This window comes from Hippoglossus stenolepis, chromosome 14, assembly GCF_022539355.2.
Source record: "Hippoglossus stenolepis isolate QCI-W04-F060 chromosome 14, HSTE1.2, whole genome shotgun sequence".
NCBI classification, from domain to species: Eukaryota; Metazoa; Chordata; class Actinopteri; order Pleuronectiformes; family Pleuronectidae; genus Hippoglossus; species Hippoglossus stenolepis.
In genome coordinates this window covers 16,279,329-16,307,277 of record NC_061496.1, presented here as the reverse complement: position 1 = coordinate 16,307,277, position 27,949 = coordinate 16,279,329, and the positions used below count along the sequence as shown (strand labels likewise).

Here is a 27,949-nt window from a genome sequence, read left to right as displayed (position 1 = left end):
TGATTGGGTAAGCTTGATTTCTCTCTCCCTCTGTGGGTCTTTCATAAAACTGAGGATTTTTATTATTTAAGGTGGTCCAAAGGTGGGGAGTTGTTTAGGAACGTTCTCTGAGAATCATTAATCAAACGCAGCATAGGAAATAACTCGACTAATGATTAAACGCAAATTCTCCGACGTCATGAGGCATCCTTGGCTCCTCCCTTCCTGTCTGTCTTCTTTCCTTCATGTTCGCCGCTTCCCTCTATTGGCTTCTGTCGCTCTCTGGAAGTGCTGAGGGGGGAAAAGGTCCCGAGTTCAGGTCCTCTGAAAGGCGATCCAAACCGCGTGCTAACGAGAATGCCAAGCCTAACAGGGACTGACAGCTCATCGAACGGCTGCGTGTGTATATGTGTATATGTGTGTGTGCGTGTGAGGGTTGGGAGTTGGTGTCAGAGCGTGCCAAATGTCTGTGTGCATTTATTATGAAAAGGCAAACGTCCCTGGTTAAGTTTAATAACTCAATAATAACACATTTTTCTCACACACATGCATGAAGGAATGCGCCCACATAAACTCACTTAAAAACAAGAGTTTAATTGCACACACACACTGTTTAGATGCACGATTCAGTCAGCTATAATAACCTTTAAGGAATCTGATTGGAAGACGGAAGGATAAGTGCTCCCATCCAACCTCACTCACATCACGGCCATAACCATCATCTCTCCGCTCGTCTATATGAGCGCAGATGAGAAGCAGATGGGTCAGAGGGTAAGGGAAGAGAAACACGGAGAAGGACAAAAAACGGGTGTAAAGTCAGATGGAGGCTAAGGGGTCAGAGTCAGACAGGGGAGACGAAAAAAGTGCTCAAGAGAAATTGTCCAGAGTGAAACAGAAAAAGTGAGAGAGCGACAGTGAGCGAAATGGAGATAAAGGCAGCCAAAGGGGGTCAGGCTGGGAGCGAGGGAACAGTCAGCCATTTTCAGATGAAAGGAATCCAACCAATCCCCTCAATGATAAACATGTGTCTGTGTCACCCATCCCAGGACTCGCCTCTTGTGTGTGTGTGTGTGTGTGTTGTTACAGACAGTCTGACTCCTGACACTGACAGTGCAGACGGTGATATACATTTACATACACACACACAGACACCTCGTCCACCATTTTGGCAACAGTAGGGGGGGGGGAATCACTGGGCGTGAGTGTTAACTGACACAAACCATAACACCCTCAACAAGGCACTGGAGCCAGATAACAACGCGCTGCATCTCCTCCACTCTGCGCTCCTCTTTTCTCCTTCAGTCTGTCCTCACCTGCCTCCCAGCTGGCTGCTCACTTACACCTCCCGGGAGCAGACAGAATAACGTGAACACCTTCTGAAACAGCAGGCTTGAAGTATCTAAATCACAATCCCCCCCAAAAACTCGATCTCATCTTAAAAAAAGTCCTCAAAATGTAAACAACAGAACATATGTTGTAAGTTTTCACTAACATATGAGCAGTTTGTGAAACACTTACTCTGACATAACTATCATCAGGAAAACAGTTCCTTCCAAAAACCATATTCGACAACACTATGTTTAACAATTGGTTAAGTTAGGGCACAAAAATGAAATGAATCGGTTTGGCTTGTTTAAAATAAGTTCTTGGTTAAGGTTAAGGAAACAATTGATTAATCTGAGAGAACAACTGCGGTCCTGCTATAAGAAACCAACCTGGACTATTAATGCGTCACACACCAATTTGATTTGGATCTTTAATGGTTAGGTATTTCCTGAGCGATGGCTGCAGCCATGTTCCAGGGAGCAAAGAAGTCAACCTGATTAGTGTGCTAAAGATCGCAATGTGACTCATTGTACAGACAGTAGATGTAATTCCATTTGCTCTGACAATCATGGGATACATCCAAGGGGCTTACAGGAACCTGACCTTATAAAAAGTTGCTGGACTCGAACCCCAGTCCCATGAAAAGTCCCGTGAACCATTCACCCTCTTCATCTTCTTACATGTACAGTATTTATATTGTTTTTATTCAAGATCTAACCAGACATTGGTTTCGCCAAATCCCAAACAAGTAGTGAAAACAAAAAATAACAATTAAGAAATCACGAAAATGAGAAAAACAACAAAACGCGATAGCACAAACAGTGCACCCATGTAAATGCTCTGTTCTTAACACGTGAGCTACAGTCTTAGCATGTTCTTGTTATTGCAAACCTCTATTACATTTTTAGAGGGTTTTATTACTTGAATGTAAATATGTAATATTGTGTGAAATACTAGAATGGCACTCAGTTGAGCGAGTACCTCCGCCAGGGTCCAACATTCCCCTTGTAAAACCACATATACATCTGCTTGATCAGGATTTGGATTTGCACCAAATTGCACACGCTCATGAACATCAGTCTGTTACCTGAATCTTTTCATCAAGATCCATAAAATACTGTGGAAATGTAAAAAACAAAACAAAAACAAACCTAGCTTGCAAGGTTAAAGAAAGTGATAAAAAAAAAGATTCCTGCATCCTTAGTCTGGATCCACCCTAAACTCAATGGGTCTTGGCCCATGTCCCATCCTTCCACCAAGTTTCGTAGAAATCCAATCAGTTGTTTTTTGCGTCATCCCTCTGACAAACAAACAATAGACAGGGGCCCTTGGACTTTTTAAATTAAAATGATCAAATACACTGAGTATGTGAATTGTGCAACAGAACAATAGATATGTTGATAGTACACAGAGCACATGATGGGACATTTCAGCCAAACAATGATCTCTCTCCAACCTTAATTCAATCTTAACTCAGAGTCACATCACAAGCCTCAATGCACAGTGCAGAATTTTTTTTAATCAGATCTGATCTTCCTTTGTTGACGGTTCACATCCATGTTTCTAAATGACATGTGTCCAGATCGGAAAACGTGATGTACGAGAACAACAATGTTATTTGTATCTCAGTCAAATGGTAAACATGACACAGCTGTGCTGCAGCATCAACATATCCAGAGTTCAGCGCACGTTTGAAAGCAGCTCCAGTCGGCACTTTCAGAGATCTAAGCTGTTTTCATGACTTTCCCTGTTTGAGTGTTTGCTTTTGAGATCAAGAAGCTCCAGAGTTAAATGTTTTTTTTATTTTTTTTAACTGACTTTACATTTTCCTCTGCACTTACTCTCCCTTCATCCACTCCTTTCTCCTGTCCTCTTCACCAGTCAGTCAGTCCATCACTCAGGGAAGTATAACCCCCCGAGAGACGGAGGTTGAGAGAAGGGCCTCTGTGGCTCAATGTTGACTCACCCACCGTCTTGGAGCGTTGCCATGGCCACTGCCCGCCTGGCCTGAAATGAACCAGGTGGGGGTGTGGATGGCGGTGGGTGTGGGGGAAGCAGATGGAGTGATCAGGGGGTCAGGGAGGGAGAGGAAATGAGGTGGAGAGGAGAAGATGGTGACCCGGGGAGAGGAGGACAAAAAAAGAGGTGAAAGCGGAGAGACGGAGACGTTTTTGTTTCGGTGGGGTAAACATTCTTTCAAAAGGTTACTGCAAACATCAGTGTGTGTCTGCAGGATTTTCTTCATCTTTGAGTTCCCGCCTGGGTGTTTTTATGTGTATGAGTGTCTATACCAGTGTTTGTTTAATTGTGTGTTACATCCTTTATGGTATTTTCCCAACAATGGCTGTGGTGGACGGGGTATTTATTTGTGAGAGCTGCAGAGTACTAGCATTGTTTTCCTATTGTTTTGTTATAACCCTGAGATGTGTAAGGCATCTGTCCACAAGTGTGTGTGTGTGTGTGTGTGTGTGTGTGTGTGTGTGTGTGTGTGTGTGTTGTGTGTGTGTGTAGTCATTAAATCCATGGCTACTCACCCTTAACCATACTTTGACGATTGGGTCACTGACACACACTCATGCATGCAGGAGAACACATAAACACTCGCGCGCACACTGGCACTGTGTGATGTGGCTCCACTTCTACTGAGTTGACAGATAGTGTTTTCACTAACTCACATCTGTATATGTGTGTGTGTGTGTGTGTGTGTGTGTGTGTGTGTGTGTGTGTCACATAACAGTCTCATTGCTGGAGCCTCTGCCTCGAATCTAGCACTTCAAAGCCAATGTGTAGCTGGTCCTAAATCAACAGTGATCTAATAAAATCCCAGTGTTAATTAAGATGGGCTTTGGCCCAGTGGGGAGTGTGGTGAGATGGAAGCAGAACTTGGAAAAGAGAAAGCTCACGTACGATGAGACTCTGCCACCAGTAATACGCATAAAAACAGGCAGGGCCATGATGAAGCAATTCTTCCTTTCAGACCACGTTAGTGCACGAAGACAAAGTTCAGACCAGCGGTTTGAAGATCATCTCTTACAACAAGAACTAAGTAAACAAATCTGGAAAATCACAGCAGCTTTGATAGGAAATTCTTTCCTGTATGTGGTGAGACTCCGAGACTATTAATCTGACAAGTGCGCATAGTCTGCGTGTTTGTGCACGTGCGGATGCGGGACTGTGAGAATGTGTGTGTTTGTGTGTCTGTGGCTCCAGAGCTGAGCAGCCAGTTGACCTGCGGCGATCAAGAGAGAGATAACAGTGAGGTTAGGCCAGGGTCGAGAAGATGTAATGTACGTGTGCGTGTGTGTCTGTGTGCGTGTGTGTGGTTATTACTTATGTTCTGGGGACCAAAATCTTTTTACTACACTCTAAAACTAGCATGTTAAAAATGTTGAATACAATTTCGCGTTACATATGTAGTTCTTATGGTAGCCCACATCCAATAGATTACTCATTACTTTTTAGGTTTTATTCTATGTATTGAAGACGAGCTGCATGAGTTGTAATCTTGTTTATCCAGTACTCCTCCCGTCTGCAGCAGCATTCCTCTCCATCAGTGTGGCCTGTTTGATGATTTGTGGCCCATTTAAAGCCACAATCCTGTGATCTGTCGGTCAGGGCGACCACAAGCCCTCAGCATGGCTGACAAACTCTGCCCTTGAGTGTGTGCCGCGCGAACGTGCAGGCCAACACACTCACAGTCAATTGCATACATAAGACAAAAAAAAAAGAAGCACAGACATACATAGACAGATGTGTGTGCCCAGTTATCTACGACCCACACACCTACACACTCAAACACTGAATTATGGCTCTTTCCCGCAGGCTGATCCCCTCTGTCAGAGGCCTGTGCTGAGCTGTGGTCCAAACCCAATGTTTTCCTTAATAGAGGGTATGGGTGCTAAAACTATTAGAGGCAGCAATCATAGTCTTAATCATATTGGATTTCTTCATACCAAGCAGTTTCCCTGGGAGGCTACAAGGCTGAGAGCTCTGGGTGGTTCGAGGCTGGATACATATGGAAGTGTATTTCAAATGTGCTCACCTCACAAGAAAGCAAGAAAGAAACAGTTTCAAGTGTGTGTTGACAAAGTTATAGTATATTTTTGCATGTGAGGAAATTCTGTGTTTTTTTCCGTAAGGTGCAAAGACGGATTAACATAAACACATGTTCATTTTCTCATAATATTATTTTTGTTTAACTTTGGTATGCTTGCAAGTGTCCAGGAGACACATATTCTGGTTCATAAATTAGATTTGGGATATTACTTGAAAAGTGTTTACATGCTGTCACTTTCCTCCCAGTGTCCAGTTCTGCAGCTCCTCTTTTCAGGTACTGTCTGAAAAGCCCAGTCTGCTCTGATTGGCCATGTGGGGCATTGTGTATGGAGTATTGACTGAACTACTGACGAGGTGTTCCAGGAGCAGTGTTTTCTGTGGGAGAGAGGGGCTCCCGTTAACCCAAACTTTGGGCTTTTTAACTTTTCGGGGAACCTATTACATCCACAAAACCCTTGCTAACGAGGGGAAATAAAAAAACAGAAAAAGCATAATATGTCACCTTTAAGTTTGAAAGTCATAAAATCACACAGGAGAGTAACAGCACCAGACTCTTAACAACAAAGATAATCCAGATATAAAAGAACAGCCAAAAATACGACAGATCAAAATACAACCGCCAGTACAAAGGGATAAATTCACGAGTGCAACAAGCAAAGAGCGACTTTGCTCAGTCACTTTCATGAAGGTTTCGCTCCGTCTGCAACGATTCTCCGATTTTTTTCAATTTCTTTCTCACACCCACCGACGATCACACACGTACATACAGACACGAACCCACAGAAATGGACCAAGGTTGTAAATAAATTAAGGGAGATTGTAAAAAACATTCTCTAAGACTTGGCCTGGGCTCAAATCAACAGGGCAAAGTGCCTAAAGTGCAGATTTATGAAATAATGAGAGTCTTATGAGAGCAGTTAAATGCTCGGCCTCTGATGTGACAGCCAGCAGCTCTCTTACCCAAGGCCAGCGAGAGGAAGAGCTACTAATCTACGGCCAGCATTACTGTATCCCCTCCACCACATGTCGTCAAGACTCTGCCTTCCACCTCCAAACCACTGGCAGCAGAGCAGTTATTTCCCATATCCTATCTCTGGGCTCTCTCTCTCTCTCTCCCACTTGGTGCATCTGTGAAATTTCTTGTCTGTTTGTTTGTGTGTTTTGCTCCGTCTCTACGTTGGCTTTGTGTCCTCTTCCTCTTCCTCGAAACACAGACACATAAATACAGTTTTTTCCTCCGTCTCCATTTTGTCCGTCTCTCACAGACAAACACAAGCGATCACACGTCTCCAAATACATGTTTTTCTTTCCTCTAACTAAATATGATAAACTGCTCCGAAGTTGCAGACGGACACATTTTTGAGTGGCTCGTAAACATGATGAATTCTTTCACAGTTCAAATTTCAGCACAAGCCTGAGCTGTCAGTATGAAGTCCCATGAATTCATTACTGTAAAGGCCGAACCTTCTGAGTAATAACGGAGTATTTCTGATGTCCTAACTTCATGACCTGATTTCCCGCTTTTACAACCTTAACTGTTAAAACATATTCCGATCAATGGAAGTCATGTTTGCTGACATGTCAAAATGCACAAAAGGCAACGATCAGAAGTTAGTTGATGTCTTAAACACACTCGTTGGAAGTTTACAGAGGAAAGTCTCATTGCACCAAAGGAAAACACCCAATTACTTATCAGCAACATTTTTTACATCCCTCAGGGTAACCTATTAAGAATGATGGTTTTAGAGATTTTCAGGTTGCAGTACATTTTAATGACCAATTTTCATGTGTAGCCTACCGCTAGTCTCAAATGTATCTGATGAGTAAGGGGCAGGTTGAGGTTGAACAGAAGGAATTTCAATTGACAAATTGTCCAACTATGTCAGAAATCAAAGGTTTGCGGTTGTTTGGAAGGGTCTGGTTGTCTCAGAGGAGGGAGACACAAACTTTTAAATATGGGAAGACTCTCCTGGACGACATAGGCACAGAGTTGCAGCCGTTTGTTTGCGAGAAAAGTTAGATAATTCCAGATAATCGGAATGCTTGGGGCACACATACAGTTTGCCTTGATTACCATTTCCCAGACCATTTACTGCGTGTCTCTCGCCTAATCTCTCGCCCCGTCTCCACTTTCTACTTCACTCTTCCTAAATAAAGACACAAATTACAATAAATGTCAGATCATTTTCTGAGTGTTAGAGAAATGGCTACCAGACAGAGGTCCTGCCTCGGAAAGGTGTGTGTGCTGGATTAAAAAGCATGCTAGCATCCTGAGAATCGATATTATTCCACCACTTTAAACGTAATTCTTCATCTTCACACACCCATTTCTCTCCCTACAGGCTTTTTATCCCCTCAGCTTTCACCCTGTGTTTCTTTTAAATTGTTTTGTTTTTGTTTTTGTCTCCATCATCAGCGGAGCTTCCACGTCTCTGTGAAGGTCGTTGGCAGCCATGTAAAAACCTGTGTAGGAATAGAACAGCCTGCAACTGTTCATTTCCTCAGTCAGTCAGTCAGTCAGTGCAGTGCTTATAGACTGACTGTTGCTCTGCTCGTCATCTGCTTTTCATTTACACAGAAAGAGAGAAAGACACAGAGAAATACGAGAGATGGTTAAGAGTTTTCACGATGTCTGGCGTCGGGCCAGGGCATAGGAAGGTTGTCTCCTATGGTATGTGTGTGTCTGTGTGTAGGGCAGGTTTTTAGAGCTGTAATAAATGAGTCATTCCTAATTTCCGGGAACAAGATAATTGATTCACTATCGAGAAGTAAATACTTACATTTTACGACACATGGCCTTTTGTTACACAGACCAGTCCTAACAAGATCCCTTCTAAAATCTCCACCTACCCACCCACACTTTACATTTTCTGTATTTAACACATGGAGAAACAAAAACAAACACTCTGCAAGGCTCACCCACCCTCGCACTCAGAAAAAACCCCCCCTGGTGATTGCTAGATGTAGTTTTTGCAGGAGGAAAGCTGGCCACATAATAAGACAGTATTAGGTACATTCCCCGTCTTTTGCCAAGATTACAACCCTCTGGACTGATCTCTCCACTGAATGCAAATTACAATGGACTGAATGTGACATGGTGGTAGGTGAATCTTTCTCTGGAGAAGATGCAGCAAATTAAAACTACAGATACTTTTCTGTCCGTCAAATGCATCGATAATCTCTCTGGCGGCCCCTCAGTCGTTAAGTGCTGGCAAACCAATTGGCATGGGTTGTGTATGTTTGTGTATGTTTGTGCGTAACCTCTCCACGCTCCATCTGCAGCAGCTTGTTCATAGTGAGGAGATTATTTGGACTGAAATGACAGCGCAATGTGACCCTCCACTCACAGTGTGATTTCCACCCCTGAGAAACTCCTATCTAACCCTCTCACCCACTCACATGCTGCTTTTTCACTGTCGATTCCCTGCCTGAAGCGTTTACTTTGCGATCCTGCTCCGTCTCTGCTTTTCTCCTGGCTGAATATGCTTGCATGAAATTGAACATTTCTCCTGCTGATTTGCCGTGAAATGGTGCGCTTGTGTGGGATTACGCCGCGTTAGCTCCAGCATCAAAGCTAAGAGAGCCAAGGCTGTGGAGAGGAGAGGAGGTTTGGACCACGTACTCCTCTTTCTGCTGCTGCACTCTTAGACAGTCCGAGCACTGTGCCGTTTGACAAACTCTGTAGTGAAGACAGACATGTGGAAACACAAACACTCAGTATCCACATGCAAGCACTGAGTTACAAATGCATGGTCATACAGAGAGAGCAAGTGTGTACTGAATGGAGCAGGGGAAGGAGGAAGGACGTGGAAGCTAAATAAACAGAGATCAGTGACAGTGGTGAAAGGGGAGCCACCATCAAATGAAAGGGAAGAGAGAACAGGAGCAAGAGGAATGGGTCCGAGGGAGAGATGAAGGGTTGTATAATCTACAGATGTGTCACTGAGAATGCAAAAGGTGGGTGAGGAAAGGGTTTGGGAAGTGATGGAAGACACGTGATGCGTTTTTAGAAGGACGAGGACAGGCTTGAGGATGGAGAGGCTATGCGAGGATGAGGAGGAGACATGGTGGAGGACAAAACTGGCCAGCTGGGCTCCAGACCTGGAGGAGGGAGAGGAGGAGAGGTGCATTAGGTCTGCTCCCTTCTCTCTTCTTTTATCCCTCATGGTTAACTGTAAACATCTGGCCTTTTGTCTTTCTGACTCTTTTACATTATGCCTCCTGCTGCGCGTCCTCCAGTTTTTCCTCCTTCTCACTCTTTTCTTCTTTATTCATGTCATCTTTCTCTTATTTTCTCCACCTCCGTTCACCTTCTACCCCTCTGATGACACACACTACTGAAACACACACGCACAGCATGCAGACTTTAACTCATACATTAAAGCCTCTCAATCATATCCCGTTCATAAGAAAATATGTAGTTTTTTTTTGTATATCTATCTGCTGCATTACACTCTATGCTACTTAAGTGTCTGCTACTCTGCAGGAGAAATCCAATCTGCTTGTCAAATAGTGCAAACAAGAACAAATCAGTCTTGGATGCGAGCTAAGGTGCACACACACACACACAAGCCTGCACTGAAAATGATTTATTTAAGGAAAAATCAGTTTGACTCAACATGGCATGACGTCATTTGAATATAATCCGAATGATGTGTGATGATTGAACCCCTTCGTGCGTGCTGGACTTGCACGCACACACAGAAACCCCTGCAAGGATCCCTCTTTTTTAAAAGGAATGAATTCAGTCACCTGGACCAGCTCCTACTAACTGTTTGGACACTTGCTTTTTCTTCCTCTCAATCTGGATCCGGTTTTGCCTCCATTACAAAATTTATGTCCATGCATTAGATCATGTACTGCTCTCGTGTTTCAGCCGGACTTCAGATGTGGACTTTGCAAAGGACAAGCCATTCTTTTGGAATGAATCTGTCTCAAGCCATTAGTCCAACCAAAGCAGACGGACGGAGATAAGAGAGAGTGGCCGGGCCCTGGTTTGGGGCAGAGGAGGCATTTTTAAGTATAGACGGCTGTTTCTGACTGCTCCTTTCTCATGCCGCGGAGAAGACCCAGTTCATCTGGTTTGGATAGCATCACACATCATAATGGGAGCTGGATAAATCCAGTGGAATTCAATGCGAATTTTTCCTTTGGAAGAAAAAAAAGCAGTCTGTGAAATGTGTTAGGATTAGTGGAGGCCATGATGTTACTGATGGACTACGAGCTTTAGGGGGAGATAAGGTTAGAGTGACCTGATCTAGGCTCGATCTTAGCAAGGCCTTTAATCTTATTTTCCTTAAAACAACAGAGGGAAATCTGACAGATGTGCCGGTGGGTGAGATCATTTTATTTGCTTCGAGTGAAGCTAACGTGCATCGATGATTCTATAGGACATTTCTTGGAATAAAGCAGATCACGATATTAAAAAGTTTGAAAATGATACTTGACTTATGAAGCCAAGGAAATTCACCTGATACCCATCTGTATTTCTACTTATTTTTATAAGATTATATTATAGGAGCCTTTTCAGGCCTTTTTGGAAGCTTCATTATCAAAACCTATTCACCTCATAAACATACTCAATGACCCATCGTTTTGAATATCACTGCACCTATGCTGAGATATTATTTTTTGGATGGATTGTTGGATTGTTTTGGCTGCTTGGAGCAGTGCAACAGGTTGTAAACATTGACTAAACACATTATTGCAGCATGTTCACAGACAGTTGCTACCATCCTGCACAAACAGAGTAATAGCATTGATTATGGTTGCATTTCTGGCCACATGATGGATGTAAGTTCAATTTATTACATATCTGCTTAATGCTCCACAACCTTCACCTGCCTGTTGATGGGTGTTTGGTGCTGAGCAGGTCAGACCGTGGAGTGTTTTTCTTGCTGAAAGCATCTGTGTGCCGTGGTTTGAAATGAAATTGATGAGAGAGGTGAAAGTGAATCAACACGTTGTGAGTCATAAAAAAGGTTTCTGCACCACTCTCCCTCTCTCTCTCCTCAGAGCTGAGATGAACTGCAGAGTGAGGTTATTAATACCTCTGCCAAGGAGGTTATTGTTTGTTTGTTAGATTATGCAAAAACATCTGAATTGATTTCCATGAAACTGGGTCATAGGAGTGTCAGGGAAAACCCCAATAAACTGGTGCAGATCTGGATTTTTTCCCCCACTCTTCTTTCAAATTGATTTTTCAACATTTTTGTTGACTTCTCAGAGAAAAATTCATGGATCTTGATGAAAGAAAATAAGTCTGTTTTGGGGAGTGATACTTTTGCATGTGCGCAGATCCAAATAAAAATACTAATCCAGTGAATTCATATGTGGTTTTATATGAGGACTGTTGGGCCTGCGATTCTAGTTATCAATGCACTGATTACTATTAGCCACCCCTTAACATTGACCCATTATCAGCATAAAACATGTTTAGAGCGGCTTGAGTTTAATAAACCTTTATGATTAAACATCTTGATCTCACATGTTGCCGTCAGACAGGAATCAGTGGCAAAGAGGTCGACTTCCCCACCTGTCTCATTTACCTGTTATTCCTGTAATGTGCAGCTGTGTTGTTCTGCTCATGTATTTACACGTGCTTGTTCCTGTTCAACAGATCTTTGATGTTGAGAGAAAAAAACAAAAATTAGCACAAACTCCCACTATAATTTTCCAGCCCCATTTCACACCCCACGCCCTCTGCTTGTGGGCAGCTGTGTGCTTTTTTCACTCCGGATCAAGTGATACTTTATTATATTCTCTGTTTTCTTGGGAGGCAGGAAAGCTGGGATGACTGGCGCAGCGGCAGTGCTGCCAAGTCAAACAGCAGGGTTTATTTGTGGACAAGTGTAGGTAGAGCTGGGGTGACCCCCCCCCCCAATTCACTGGAGGCTCTTATTAGGAGCAGAGAAAGGAGGCACGTTGGGCTGGAGAGGTGCATGCAGTGTGGGGGTTGGTGGGTGCCTATAGGTCTGGTTTTATCAGTGGGAAAAAGACAAACAAGTGGAGACGAGACTGCAGAGAAGAGAGAGCAGTGGTCGATGGAGAGAGAATGAACTTTATCAAATACAAAGAGAAGGTGGAAGGCTAGAGGGACCATTCAGCGCTATGAGAGGGATATGTCCCGTCATTACACCCTTGCCCCCTGCCTCAGAGGGAGAATGAGACAGGACAGGAGGAAGAAAGACGGGGAAGAAAGAGAGGCTTTCTGTGGAAGCAGGGAGCAGCAGGCCTCTGCCACTGGGATTGTCCCTCTGGTAATCCCTGGATTTCCTAGGCTGAGACAGGGGGTAGACTAGGCAGGGTGAGAGACTTAGTAAGACAGAGAGAGAGCAGAAAGGAAGGAAGGAAGGAAGGGAGGAAGGGAGGAAGGAAGGAAGGAAGTCTCCTTTTTTCATTTCCTGCAATATGTAGTTTGTACAGAGGCATTGCTCAAAGAGGAATGCCATGTTTATAATCATTAGCGTGTGTGCTTATGGGTGGCTGGATGTGTTTGTGAGTGTGCGTGCATGTGTGTGTTTTGTGTATATTGTGGGTATTAACGGGGATAAAGTTTTGGAAGAAAGCACGGCTCTGGGTTGCTGCAGCTCATGCCAGATGTGATGAGTTGGAAGTGCTGCTTACCTTCGAACGGGCAAATGAAACGAAAGGTGCCGAAGGGCTGTAAAAGTATTTTGGCAGTGCGCTGACGCTGGAGGTCACATTTGAGGCGTTTTTATGCTTGAATGTTGCCTTAAACGCTGTGGACAGGTTACATGATTCCCCACGAGCAGAAAAAAGTGTCCAAAGTGTTAAGGATCCTTGTTGATAAAACTGTAGGAGACAACAATGAAAGACTGTCCACACTTTGATGTGGTCTTGTGTGACACCATCTTTTCACCCTAATGTATTCAAGGTGCTTTTCACTGTGAGCTTGGACGAAAAGATCAGACAAAAGCAGACCTTTAAAATACCCCCACCACTCCTACATGTACAGTCAAGCATGAAGTCATACTGAGATAGTATAAGTTAAAAGAAACTGGATGCAGGGGTGTTTTTTTTATGAATTCTTTTATGCTTCTATGCTGTGGCTATGAGGGGGAAAGTGCACTCACACTAAATGGTATCCACCCTTTTTTGGACGTTGCTCTGTGCGGAACAGGGATGAGATATATCGCACTTCTCCTATTCTTGGGTTGCCTTGGATGTTATTTCAACTCCCTACATCCTTCCCTTTGGTCACCCCGGGGTGCTGTGAACCCAGTCTCCTCTCGTCGTCTGTAGCTGGAGCCCAGCAGTGCGTGTCCTGGGTCAGGGGTCTAGTTCTTCTCTTTCTCAGGCGATGAAACTCAAGTGGCTGTCAGGGAGACGAGACCAGTCGAGGGGAACGCAACTACCCTGAGACAGTTTGGACTAAACAGAGATAAAGACACAGCGTGTAAGACTTGTCATTCATGCTGCTTTTACGTACGAAAAAAGATACATCCGTTTCAAATAATGCAATTGTCCCTGCCCATATACTTCCATGCCTTTTTCACATTTGCATGTTTTTTAAGCAGTATATCCACTAGAGGGCAGCTCTGAGTTGCCTGGGATTGTCTCACACAACAAACAAGTCGATGGTGGAGGAGGTTGTGAAAATGTGCCTCATGCATGGTCACATATACGCAAATGTAGCTGTGGCGAACCTTTGCCTCCTGTTCACTTGCAATTTACGCGAGCAAGGGGCAAATAAAACATAGGCTTTTTGTAGCGTGGCTTAGTGTTGAGTTTAACTGAACTTTGACCCGCAATATTCCCCTACAATCGAATATGCGTGACTATTCCTTTAAAATAAAAAAGAGCGAAAGCGGATGTTCATGGTCATGTAACATCCTATACTGTAGACGCCTTGAGTTTCTTTGCAAAATATGTCCTCAAAAAGTTTTCCCCTTACGCCCTTTAATTGTCTTGCTTGAACTATTGGCTATAAGGCAACAGGCTAGATTAGTTGCTCGTAGCATAACACGCGCGAATCTCGGACTGAAGTGCCAGCGGTCATGGTGCATTGTGGGTAATGCATGTGCCTGGTTCTGCTGAATCTGTTTTTCTCCGACAGTGTTATAATACTTCAATGCTAAATCAGTGCAGCACTGTTTTTAATAGGTCTTGCTGTGAACGCCATAAACACAGCACCATGTTTTCAATGATTGATAGCTCTTATTTAATCTGTACTTTTTTTTTTAAATTGACACCACATTTCCCATAAACCCTGCTGCTTTCTGCCACAAAGATAATGTTGGAATATGTCCCTCTTATCTCTCTTCCATATGTGCTTGTTTTTTTAAAAAGAGAAATAACGAGGATAGCAGCACTTTTCTTACCCCATATTGTTAGAGACCATGAGAAATTCGGCCCCTTTAGCAGTAAAACAACCTGTTGCGTGCAGTAAAGTTGTGGTTTTCCCAATGGGAGCCAGGGATCAGATAAGACAGAATAAGAAGTTGAAAAATATGTTCTGCTGCTTATACTTTTATTTATTTTTAAGGATTCTAATGAAATGATGAAATAACAGGATATGTTCTGATGGTAAAGTTAAATTTGAAGGGGTCTGGATTCTAGCGGCTGATGTGATGACAAAAAGGTCATTATCTGTTGATCATTTTGCGGTGCATTTTCCACAAAAAAAAAAGAAAAGGAGAAACGATGGAAGCCTGTTTTGCGCATATGGATGAAAATAATAAAATGGTTAACTGAAGACACAGTAGTTGCTTTCCTAATTTACAGGGTCATAAATGGAGAAGGAAAAACATAGGAAAACGCACGGGCAGACAAACAGAGAAATGCAGTAGAGCAGGGGGAAAAAAGAGGGGAAATGTGCATCGGAACAAAACTTTCAGTTCTCCTGCCCGACGCTGGCAGACACCACCAGGGTTTCCTTCACCTGTCTGGCTATACCCATACACCTAAACTCAAACTCTCCACCTCACAAAATCTGAAGAATCTCCATCTGTACAACACATGCTCCTCTCATAGAGAACAAGGCTTTATTTGTCTTATACCATTTTCTCACACTTTCACCTCTCTGGCGTTTGTTCTCTGTTCTCCGTCTTCCCCGTACCACTGCAGCTCCCTTTCTTTCCTCTTTCTTTGCGAGTTTGCAGGAAATGTGGAATAGTGTCTCATTGTTTCACCACAGCGGAGATAGAAGAAGTGAGTAATGGATGGAGAAATTGAAAGGGTGTCTGTGGGAAAGTTGACAGTGACAGATTTAAGCAGACAGGACATGCATATGACAGCATTTCGTTTTTCTTGATCCGTGTATTAACTGCTAATGTCGATTAATTCTTTGCTTTCTTTCCATTTCTTTTACTGTCTTTTAGCTGTCACGTTAACAGTAATCCTGGGTATTAGATATTCTCCTGCAGGGTTCAACGTTTGGCCTCCACAGTTTGACACTTCCTCCTGTTGTATCCCAGCCTGAAGCTCTTTAGCTCCATCCATCACTCACATTCTCCGATTTAGACTTGAGGAGGAATAGGGGAGTGATGTAGTCATCAAGAGTGAGCTCTCTCTGTTCCAGCACCTTGTCATCGGCACCTTCTCATTATATGCCTCAGTCCTGTAAAACCTTCAAACAAGCCAACGCTGTCGCTCGCTAAGAGCCAGGATTTTAATGCACTTCAAGGTCAATTGCTGCAAAAGCACACACATGTTGATAAATGACATTTTCCCACTGAAACATAAAAGATGTCTGATTCTTTCAAATGTTTTTCATGCCCCCCCCCCCACACACACACACACACTCCAGCCTGACCCCGTCTTTCTGTTTTCTTTCCAACGCTCACTAATGAATTTTTGGAGTGCTGTGCTCTGCTCGCAGGTTCCAAGACCATCCGTGTGCTCCGCTCCTTCCAGCTTTGTTCTTATAAAGCTTTTATTTAATTAAAATTGCTGTTTCTCACGCATGTATTAGATGAGACTAGTGAAAAAGAGCAAGGAGAGACCTGTGGTAGTAAAGTATGTGGCAAGCGGAGTCAATGTTAGTTACTTTGAAAAGGCCTCGCTGAAACAAATCCAGTCTGTCAGGGTGAGTGGACCTCTTCAGCATGAGAACACCCACTCTGTCAGTCAGCATGAGTGCATGCACACACACATATTTACACTTATGCATATACATGCAGGTCCTCACACTGGGAATGTTTTTCCTCCATCCCCCCTGTTTCTCCCCCCTCTGCCTCTCTCACATTGATTGACATGTCCACTCATTCAGCTCAGCACAAACTCAGGCGCCATGGTTACAGCTGCAGTGATGTTCTATCCCAGGGAGATGGACAATATTGAAATAGCGACTCCCTCAACAGCAAACCACACACACACACACACACACACACACACACACACACACACACACACACACACACACACACAGACACACAAACACACACACACACACACAAACACAAACACACACATCTCCATGACTTCAGAGGGCATTACATTGAGCTACATTGATTTCCTGGAGACTTACTCTAACCTTAACCATACTGACTACTTGATTTGCGTTATGGGAACATGCTTTTTGAGCCTATAAGGAAGAAAGGTCCCTCCAATGTGACGTGTAAATTGATTTAGGTCCCCACAACATGAGCAATACCTGGTCCACATGCATCTAAAACTATTACTTTCTTTCCCATACACATACATGTCACCTTAAAATTTGATTATTTAGACCAAAAATATGAGGACTTGCTGTTTTGTCAATGCCCTCAGCCTCCCGTCTGTCGCGTCTGGTGCATTTTGCCATGGTAAGGGAAATTGCTGAAGCTGGCTGCATAACAAGATGCCTCACAGCTGGGTGTGCTCTGCCAACTCCGGACCTTGACTCTGCCCATGCGGCCTGCCCTGGTGTTTCTCTTGGAAAAGCCCTCGAGACGTGGCAAAGAGCCCTGTGGGTCAAGGACTTGGGGCAGTGGCAAATTATTGGCACAGAATCAGCATCTGCAAAAGCAGAAGGCGCTACTGTAGCTAGTTAGTCAGGCAGGTATAAGCCTCTATGGGCCTGGCATCGCACCCTGACATTCCCTGAAGTTAAGAGCAATAAAAGAATCTTATGTGAGATGGAACTAGAAGCTGACATGAGGTATAATGTCATTACTGGGCCAGCAGGGGAGCTTCTGGGATTGGGAAGTCTGGTGTGGAGATATGACCTGGGAGAAGTGTTTTTTCTAGGAATGAAACGGTCACAGGTTTGATTAAGACCCATTCCTGGATTATTCCTGGCAGGGCGGCAAAGTGGCGCTGAGAGTAGAATAAAAAAAATATGCAGGATGAAGTATGTTAAAGGAATAAATAAGGTCAGACTAAGTTCTTGGTGGGAGGAAGGGCTCAGGATCCGGTGCTGGGAGAGATGAGGAGGATGGAGACTCTCGAGTGAAAGTGGAGAAAGAGAAAGGTTAAGAGCAGAAAGGGGATAATGAGAGTTATAAATGGTGTTAGCTCATCAGTTGTCACTTTGCATTATAGGAATAAACACTTACAGCTGAAAGCCTCACGAGACTGGTTCGCAAACACAGTGACCTCAGAGAGACAGAGTCACAAGGTTGAGCTCAGTGCTTGGTTGTGATTATGCCGACGTAAAGGTTACCTGGAGTTGAAGCCTTGGATATGCGCAGTGTGGACATTTATGATTGCGTGAATATAACTTAATTGCGTGAATTACAACCCGGCCTTTTGACATCTGCTTCAATCAGTCGTGCAGCTGTATCGGCCTTAAGCTTCTTCACAAATCATCGGGGGCCGGGATGCTTACGTTCTCCCTGCAGTATTTTCCAATGAGCTAGTCAGGTTTCTTGGTAATTGGGATCAAGGACATGATCAGTCTGGTGTGGTTTGAGGACATGATGAGTCGAGTCACTTGTCCTAATCAAGCAAACTCAAACTGTCTCCCTGGGTGCAATGGAGATCTGTGTGAAATCTAGTGTAGCACAGCAAAGAAAGAAAAAAGAAAGAAAAACACATTTCCTCTTCAAACACACCTCTGGTTCTTGAAAGAGAGCTTAAGGGTGATTGACAACCTGGTCCCCGGTTGCCAGGCCAGTCAGAAGTGGCGTGGGATTGTAGAGGGCGGGAGCTGCGAGGTTAACCCCCTGTGTCCAGGACAGCTGTGTAGTCGTTGGGCTGGCTGGCGGCTGCACGCTGTAAATTCTCTCGAAAGAGGGTTTACTTTTGATTTTAATGGGCGCCATAAATTTAAGGCACCCTGGTCCTGGTGAAAGAGAGAGAGGGCTTATTTTCAAATGGCCCCTCTCTCTTTCTGTCTCTCTTTCTCCCCCCCGTTCTCTCCCTCGATCAGAACAGTCTGAGGAGTGTTGCCATGTCTTTTGTGGTCTGGTTTTACCTGTAGTCAGCCTGTATGGAAAGTGTATGAAAATATCCTGAAGAAATGAAAATGCTTAATTTCTCCAACACTCAGCATAACTACTTCATTGTATATTTAGGTCATATTAGATTTTTTTAAAAGGAGAAACACAGCTTGCACAATTTCTTCCATCAAAGCAAATTCTTCTTTGGCACATAGCGGAGAAAAGTGAGTTTGCGGATGCTCAAACTAACAGCTCCCCTCCTGACTTTTTCGTCTCTCTCTCTCCCTGCAGGTGCTGTTTGCTTTGAACCAGACTCTGCTGCAGCACGAGGGCGTTCGAGCAGGAAGCCTGCAGGGCTCCTACACCACTGAGGACCTCATAACACACTACAACTGTGGTGACCTCAGCTCCATCATCTTCAACCACGACACATCACAGGTCGGTCTCCCGTTTAGATTTTAGATCACCTAACGTTTTAAAGATGTGGAGATTACCATTAAACAAAGAGATTTGGGGCTGGAGATACAATGTGGAATTATCTGCCGGAGATTGATGTGCAGAGCCTGCATGACGGCAGTCAGGTGAGTAGATGAGGAACAGGTTCGCAGGAAAACTGGCAGGAGACATTAAACAGAAGACTTTCTTCATTTTATCTACTGGACTACCTATACATGGGAATTTCTAATTCTTCCAAAATCCAGCAACATCCAGTTTGCAAAGCATAACCCAACTCGTTCTGATGCCACATTAATGCAAATTTCTCATTATGTCCTAAACTAGAAAAGTTTACCTATTAACATTTCACCCCTATAACATTGTGGGCTGGCAAGATCAAAACCCAACATCATTATCAAAACCAAACATAATTTCTAACAGCCCATCCTGACCTGACAGGGCCATTGCACACCCACACATTCACTCTTTGTGTGAAGTGACAATGTGAAGTGACAAGTGGAATCAGGTTGACTCTCATTCATAAAACAATAAAGACTTGTATAACAGCTAAAGACAAATATATGCACAAATATCATGGATGAATCAGAAACTCTCTCCCAGTACCCTACAAACGTATTTTACTGCAAGAAAAGGCTTGCAGCGGATTTGTCATTTAGTTTTCTAAAATATTCACATAAACGTAACAGCTACTAGCAGCTCCTGTAATGGTGTTCAAGAACCCAAATCTGTCAGACCCTCAATTTGAGTTGGCAAACGCCTCGTACCCGCTTCTGCTATTACGCTATCGTCACCTCAAAGTTTTAGGCTCACACGTCAGTTCTACAAAACTGCATATTACCATATTAATCCCTCTCGACCTCAAGTTACTTGATAGTCTGACACTTTAATAGCTCTGGACTAAATACACCATATGTCCCCCTCTAACTTTGTGTTTCCTAACATAGCCTCTGCTCCTTCTGTGACGGCCTGCTCATCAGTCTTCACACCCAGCTCTGCTGTCGAAAGGTCATTCGATATATATTATAAACACTCACGCGGTAAAGACAGCACACACAGTATCCCCAACCTCGAATTTGAAGTCACTTGAAGACCTTTATTGTGTCAAACCTACCTTGATGATCCTGAAGTGCCATTAAACATAGCACGCCTTATGATATCAACTCACCGCTCAACTGCAGATTCCAGAGACACACATACAAGTGAACAACGCACTGTTCAGACAGTTCAAAAGTCATCGTGGCTCTGTTGTTAAGCCTCAACACTAGACACATAATACCCTCTTCGACTGTGTCCATCCATCTGTTACTCCCTGGGGACCATGAGCTTGTTGGTATAACCTGCATTTACGGCTACAGGTGTCTCCTGCATAGATCCATACAATAATACCAGTTTGCTGCTTTTCCTCATGTCATAACAACATACGTATTAACATCCCAAGCACATATATAGAGCAACCAGATTTCAGACTCTGGTGCTTGCTGCTTTAGCCTGGTAATCTATTGTAGTAGGTACGAGTGTGTGAGAGAAAGAGAGGGAAGTTTCAGGGCCGTAAAAGAGCAGGTGGTTTTTGATAGATAGGATCTAATCCAGAGTCATTCCACAACCCTGGTTGCTCCCCCATCTCCATCTTCATCATATTAGGCCGAGGACTATGATGGGCCCCAGAACACAGCCCGGCAGAATTGTGCAATACAGGTTAATGTATTTCAACACTCATCTGGTCCCAGATCCATCACTGACGCAACTTCAAAGTGAAACAGAAGAAAGAAGATGGATAGAAATGAAAGAAAGTAAAAGCAGTCATTATATATAAAATATAAGAAAAAAAACTGCCCGGAAAGTTACCTACAAACAGTTTTGTCAGTGTACTTGAGATGGCTTGCACAAGATTTAAAATCAAATTTGTAAAAGTTAAGATCAGTACTGTATTATTCTGATGATTGACTGTTCCCACAGTTCTCACATGATGTAAATCCTTGGTGTTTCTATGGTTAAATGCTAAGTAAAAGGAAGGAAATGGAAATAAAATAGAACATGTAATTGCAAAAGAAAGGGAGGGGGAAAGAAGGTAAGAAAAAAAGAAGAACTTAAAACAGCCAAATCAGAGGGGAAAGAAAGAATAGAAGATTGCTGGCAGGACAGAATGATTAAGTAAACGAGTGCAAAGAGGTAGTAAGGAAGGGAGGAAATATCTTGCTGTCATTCCACATTTCCTGTGCAGGTTGGGATAGAGAGCAGCTTATGGGCTTTCCTGCGATAACTTATCTGCATTTACCGCTACACTCCCACCTTGACCCCGCTGCGACCGAACACTTTTTTCCTCTCGTCACAAAACACTCCTCACTCATTAGAGCAAAGATGCAGTGCTCCTTCCTCACTTACACTCTTTAACTCATATTGATGATGAAGAGCTGTCAATCTGGACTTAGCTGCTGAAGAAACACAGACAATACGAGGCTTCAGGCAGCAGATATCTACGTGCCTGTGGCTCTTTTCCCACACAGTTGCTGCATTTAGAAGCAGATGTTATCTGCTTTATAATCATAAACCATTTCTATCGGGTGCGGAAATAAACATTAACCAGCCAAATGTGAGTAAAAATTAGGTAGCATCCTCATGCTACAAGCTAAAATCTGGATTCTTTCTCTCAGGTTTAACATTTTTAACTTTGCATTGTAGTTTGTGTCGTTTAAATAATTTCTGATAATATTTATGGACTTGAAAATTTGTAGACATTCACAAAAATGTTGAAAAACACCCTTTACCACAATGTTCAAGAAAGTGAAAAGAAATTCCTGGATCAGCCCCTTCATTGAATCCGCTCCAGTAGTTAATGGATTCCTCCCTGACTCATAACCACCTTCTTCTTAGTTTTAATGAAAAATCGGTTCAGTAGTTATGGTGTAATCCTGCTTACAGACAAACAGCAATGAAGTCATAACCTCCGTGGTGGAGGTAATTATGTATTTCAAGCCACAATGCATTTTTAGAGGAAACATGACAAAGTCGACAACTGAACCATCCCCTCGCTGGGTTAACCAATCCCACAACTACAGTATATTTCCTGGCTAAATGTCACCAGCTTTCCCACTAATATTATCTCACTGCTCTAATGTGAGGGTAAAAGTGCCTGCCCCCTATTAAACATTCAACTCAACACTGTCGAGTCAAAATCGAAGCAGCACAACCACAGATAGTGTCTCCAGTTATTCATTCTGATTCTGCCTTATCAAAACAGCACCTACATTACCCATAAGGCCGCTCAACCGCCAGATGTGTCCTTTTATTCCCCTGACGGTAGAGTTTGCCTTTAATCCACAAAACAAACGACAGAACTAAACATCCAGTGTAGGTTTGAATCCGAACATTTCAACCACCATGTGAGGCGGAGAGCGGGACGAGCGCTGCAGGGAATGAAATGTGTCAGATACAGATTGTGGATGACTGCTGGAGAGCAGCACCTTGTTCACATGTGGTACGATAAATCCCCCCATGTACTCAGCATCCAGATACCTCACACCGACACTGAGTTATGCACAATTTACAGCTGTTTTACTGTTGTGTCAACGTGTAACTCAGTATTAGACGAACACTGTGTGTGTGTGTGAGCGTGTGTCTGTTCTTGTCACGCTCAAACACAATTCCAGATTAAACACTTCTTGAAGGACTCAAACACATAAGGAGGTAATAAAATTGTTTTTCTGAACTCAATCCCTCCATCATTTGATTTGCTGGGTGTCCTCAGAATGGCTGTGTCCTCTTGTTTGGACATAAAAGACAAAAAAAAGGAAGCTAACATGCAAGGTCAGAAGCAGAGATGCTAGTGAGGTGGGTTTTTTCCCAAACTGGTTTCTACCAAAGACATGGGAACAACTTCAAGAGACCAATTCAGCTTTAGTAGTTAAACAAAACAACCAAAGGACACGACTTACTGGAAGGTGAGACAGGCCAAAGTCCAAAACCAGCAAGCTAGCAGTCCAAACAAGCAAACGAGTGGGAGAGTGGGCAGGAGAGGTTCAGAGTCCAGATAACAGCTCAAAAGTTCAACGCTGGAGATACAGAACTGAAATACACGATTAAAGTTGAAAAGGACAGAAAAAAGGACAAACAAGACACAGGAAACTGGAGGGAAAACCAAGGGGCAACATCCCGGGCTGAGCGATGAGGCCAATACGGAAGTGCAAAAAGCTGCAGTTCACTGGGTGGCCACTTGAGGCTGGCTCCAAGAAGGAGTCAATGGGAATTGACTCCCATGTTAAAAAGCCCGACTTTTGAGCAGAATTAAACCTGTTTACAGCCTGGTTCAAAAAACGGTTTTAGTCTCAATCACTAAGTTCTTCCTTCATGACAACTCTGAGGGGGGTGAATTTTTTTCTAACTCACTCGTTTAAATTATATAGAGGTTTGATATTATGAATAATTATCACTTGATGGACAGGTGACGTCACCGTTAGCTCGCGACTCCAGCTCCTAGCCTGTTGCCTGCTCGCCTTCACCTGAGCTAACAAGCTAACCCCCGTCACCGAACACGACCTGAGTCTGTGGAGAGGTTTTCACTCACATATCGGATGAATAATACGGTTTGATGTTCGGCTTGTTCTCCTGACGGAGAAGTTAAAGACGTCTGCGCTCCCGTTTCTGTGGACCAAGAGAATACTCTACAAAAACTTTTGTACACAGCTACAGAAGAAAGTACTCTACAGAAACCTTCTTGCTACACTGCAGCACCTGTTAATCGACATGGAGAGGATCAAAAGCTCAGGAGATGAGCAACACAAGTGCAGCATGAAGAAAAGGCTCCGCCGAGCCCTCCAGGACTCGCAGAGGGAGAACCAGGAGCTGGCGGCTGAAAACGCCCGTCTGAAGGAGCTGGAGGCTGAACATTGTGCTTCAGGTACGTTACACCAACTCATTCTGATTGAATAATATTGGATTGTTGATTTGTTTCCGATTCAGACTTTGAAAAAGAAGAGTGAAACTTATGTTGTCTCTGTGTTTTCAGGAACAGGCCTTGAAGACTGACAGCTACAAGGAGAGGGTCAAGAAGGAGAAAGAGGAGAAGAAAGAAAGGAAGAAGAGCGAGAAGGAGGAGAAGATGGAGAAGAAAGAAAGGAAGAAGGAGGAGAAGATGAAAAGAAAGAAAGGAAGAAGAGAGAGAGAGAATGAGGGGACGAGGAGGAGGAGGTTCCCCTGTTTTCTCTTCAACTTCAAACCCTCCTAATCTCCTCTCCCATCCTTTCTCTCCCTCTGCCCTGTCAATCATCCCCTCATCCCAGCTCCCCCCACTACCTTACACCTTAACCCCCTACTCTCCTTACCCTCTTCCCTCCTCACCCTCCATCTACCTGTATGTGTTAGAAAATGAAAAAGAACAATCTATCAATAACAGTGACCTTTCCTCTGTCTAGTGATTCCAGAAAGCTCTGTCAGTATGTGACTTGTATATCTCAAGAACTGTTCTTCTTATCAGCTACACACATGTTTATTCAAAGGCCGATTGAAGAGCAGTTTTGCGATTCTTTTCTAATAAAACTTTGAATAAACAGACCAAGCACTGTGATTGATGTTTGGTCCACAATCAAAATGATGAAAACCAAACATTCATATGTAAAAAAAACTAAATATCTATTTATATTTTATTCCTTTGTATTTTAGCTGGAAAACACACATTCTCCGCAGCACTATCCTTTTATTAGATTTAATTATATTATTTTGAAAGACACTGACAGACTATGTATCTACTTAACTAAGGTATGTTTACTTAGTTTTTCTGCTTATTATTCTGCATCAAAATATACAGAGGCTGTACATCACGTAATAACTCAGAGATCACATGGTTTTGTTGACACCCCATCGACACCGGTGTCGGCCATCCTCACAACAAACTCTCTTTACGTCTTCATCATACAGTCTATGGGGAAAACACACAAAGACAGGAAGTAGAACGGGAACAGAAATGTCATAATAAAACAGGAAGTCCAATGAAAAAAGTTAAAGAGCCAAGCAGATCATGGCACCATGAATCCATATCATAAACTTGGTTTCAGGGAAAGGGAATATTAATTTTATATGATGAAGAAGATGTATTAAACTACATATTTGTGGTTTGGGTGGTGGTAACAAATGTGTATGCTATAAACCAGTGGTTCTCAAATGGGGGTACTAGTACCCCTGGGGGTACGTGAAGGTACTCCAGGGGGTACGTGAGATTTTTTTTAAATATATTTAAAATTAGCATCCATTAAAAAATCCTTTAAAAATTGTTATTTAATAAATATTCAATAAAATATAAATGTTTAATAAATCAGACACTGATGGCACAGCGCTGTGTATTACATTTTTTTTTGCTTTTCAGAACCACTGCTATAAACTGTATGCTAATTTTTATAGAATGAAACTAGTGGTGACATTTTTTTATTGTCATCACTTTTCAATCATTTTTAATCCATGGTAATCGAGATCCACTGGATCTTGAGCTAACAGACAAATACACTGACATTGCCATCCTGGGGCTCGGAAGCTAGTGTACTGAAAAGGGGCTAATGGACTACAACTTTTAAATAACAAAAAAGTTCAACACTCAATAAAACGTGGAAAATAATTTTAGCACCACAACCCGAAAGTGCCCTAGTTAAGAAAATACTCCTTTATTACAGCAGCTAAAACATCAGGAACTGGGGGAACATGCTGATCGTTTAAATGGGATTTTACCTGCCTCCAATAATTCACATTTTATTGCGTATACATCAAGAGAAAGAGCCAAATGGCAAATACAAGTACACTGATACCTTAAGAGGAAATTAAATTTCTGTTAAATACAGAGAAAGAGAGACATTTGTGTGTTTTGGTGTGTTCCTGAGTTAAATAGCTAAGACCCTGATGTGACACCCCTGCTACCACACGGCAGACCCCCGCTCTCCCCCACAGATTAACAGCCTGTTGAATCGACTGACGCAGCCAAGAGTGGAACTGAGCCAGTGTGGCCTCTCTCTGCACTGTCTGACTCTTAATAATTCACACAGCAATTAAACACATTTAAACACACACACACACACACACACACACAGTTGCATTGCATGAATGTGTGTGTGAATGTGGCTTTTAGTGCAAAGTGCATTGAGTCAATGAGACTAGAAAATGTCTTAACTACAGTCCATTTACAATCAAAATACCAGACTGTTGAGCTGACTCTTGCATTGGTCATTTACTGTCTAGCCGTGACATCAAATCGCACCTGGTTGCCAGGTTTCATACCCACATTTTCTACAAATGCTCTCTTTTTGTGTGTTGTAGTTAAATTTTCACCATGACGGTTTTTAAATTCTAATATTCTCTATCTTTCTCTCTCTCTTTCAGCTTCCCCATTTCATCAACAGCTCTCTGCCTGCTCATGACCGCACGACAGCCCAACAGATCGACAGCTACTTCCGCCAGGAGCTCATCTACAAACGCAACGAGCGAATGGCTCACCGTGTGTCTGCGCTGCTGCAGAGGAACCCAAGCAAGACATTCTTTTTTGCTTTTGGTGCAGGTAAGGGAATCTGAAATCCTGTAAAAGTGATGTTGTAAAAATAGGTTCTGACAGCTGACCTTTGATCTTCTGGTACGAAGATGGTTCCCCTTACCCCAGGCCCATAGACTGTATATAAAGATGGACGACATGACATCTCTGCAAAAGCAAAGCCAAAGTGTTTTGATCACCACCTGGTGGCTAGCTGCAGTTTAGGTTATAGACCCCACCTCATCCATGTTAATGGCTTGTACATGGACAAAAATAAAAAGTCACTCATATGGCAAATAAATTTAGCTCAATAATGGATTCTGTCATTTTAGGTTTAGTTCTTATCACACTGATGTAGCCTATGTCAAACCAAAAATATTAATATATATAATATAATTTGATTTTGTTAGAAAGAGGAAAAACATCATGATTGACAGCTGAGACTATCAATCCTCAGACTTGCAATTGGTTGAACGGGTGTGTTGATGCTACAGCATCTTCATCCCTGATCACTACTGCACAGACTCTGGCACAAAATGCGTAAACAGCCTTTGTATATCGGGGATATTTGGGCTTCATTTCTTGATAGCAGGAGGAAGTGGAAACACGTCGTCTATCTTTATTTACATTCCACGTCCAAGTCAAACAATGTGAGAATCCATCTTCACAGCAACTCTGGCCTGTTTCTCCGTGATGCATTAAATTAGATCTGTTCAAACACAGTCGGATTGGAGGTGAGAGTGTGTGTTTGCATGTTGCGTTGTGATTCTGTCAGGGCTAATGTGTGTTTATGGTCAACAATTTGCTCGCTATTATGTTTTAAAGCTAAACTGGAGAAAAAGCAGGACAATAATAGTGTTCAATGGTTCCCAGATCTCTGGCATGAAAAAAATACGTGTGTCTATCCAAGTGTATCCACACACACACACACACACACACACACACACACAAACATGCACAGAAGTCTCAATTACAGCCAGTTCCCTACCTCAGAAATAAAGAAACCATGGGCTGTTTGTTTCAATTAGCATTCCTGGCTAATGCTGCTAATGTTTCCTGAATGGTGTAGCGTGTCCTGAGGGAACTGTGTGTGTGTGTGTATTAAAATATGCACACGTGCAAGTGTGTTTGCCCACAAAAACAGGTGGTGGGTGGGTGTCTGTGTGTCTGTTTACTGTAACTGTGTGTCTGCAGTCTGTGCATCTGAAAATGGGTGGTACCGCCTCTAGGGTGCGTGTGTTTGAGTGTGTGGGAAGAGAGAGTGCACGCAAGTGAGTGTGCCACAGTGTATGATTAATGCTGAATG

The 27,949-nt window shown here is 43.0% G+C and overlaps 1 protein-coding gene across 1 annotated transcript in view; it reads left to right on the top strand.

Moving 5' to 3' along the window:
• The window catches only part of trabd2b (TraB domain containing 2B), a 68,804-nt gene that overhangs the window by 20,313 nt on the left and 20,542 nt on the right, over positions 1-27,949 (top strand). Inside the window, exons 3-4 of the mRNA XM_047343267.1 lie at positions 18,978-19,124; positions 26,499-26,673. Coding sequence (XP_047199223.1) covers positions 18,978-19,124; positions 26,499-26,673 — 322 coding nt within the window. The remainder of the gene's footprint in view (positions 1-18,977; positions 19,125-26,498; positions 26,674-27,949) is intronic.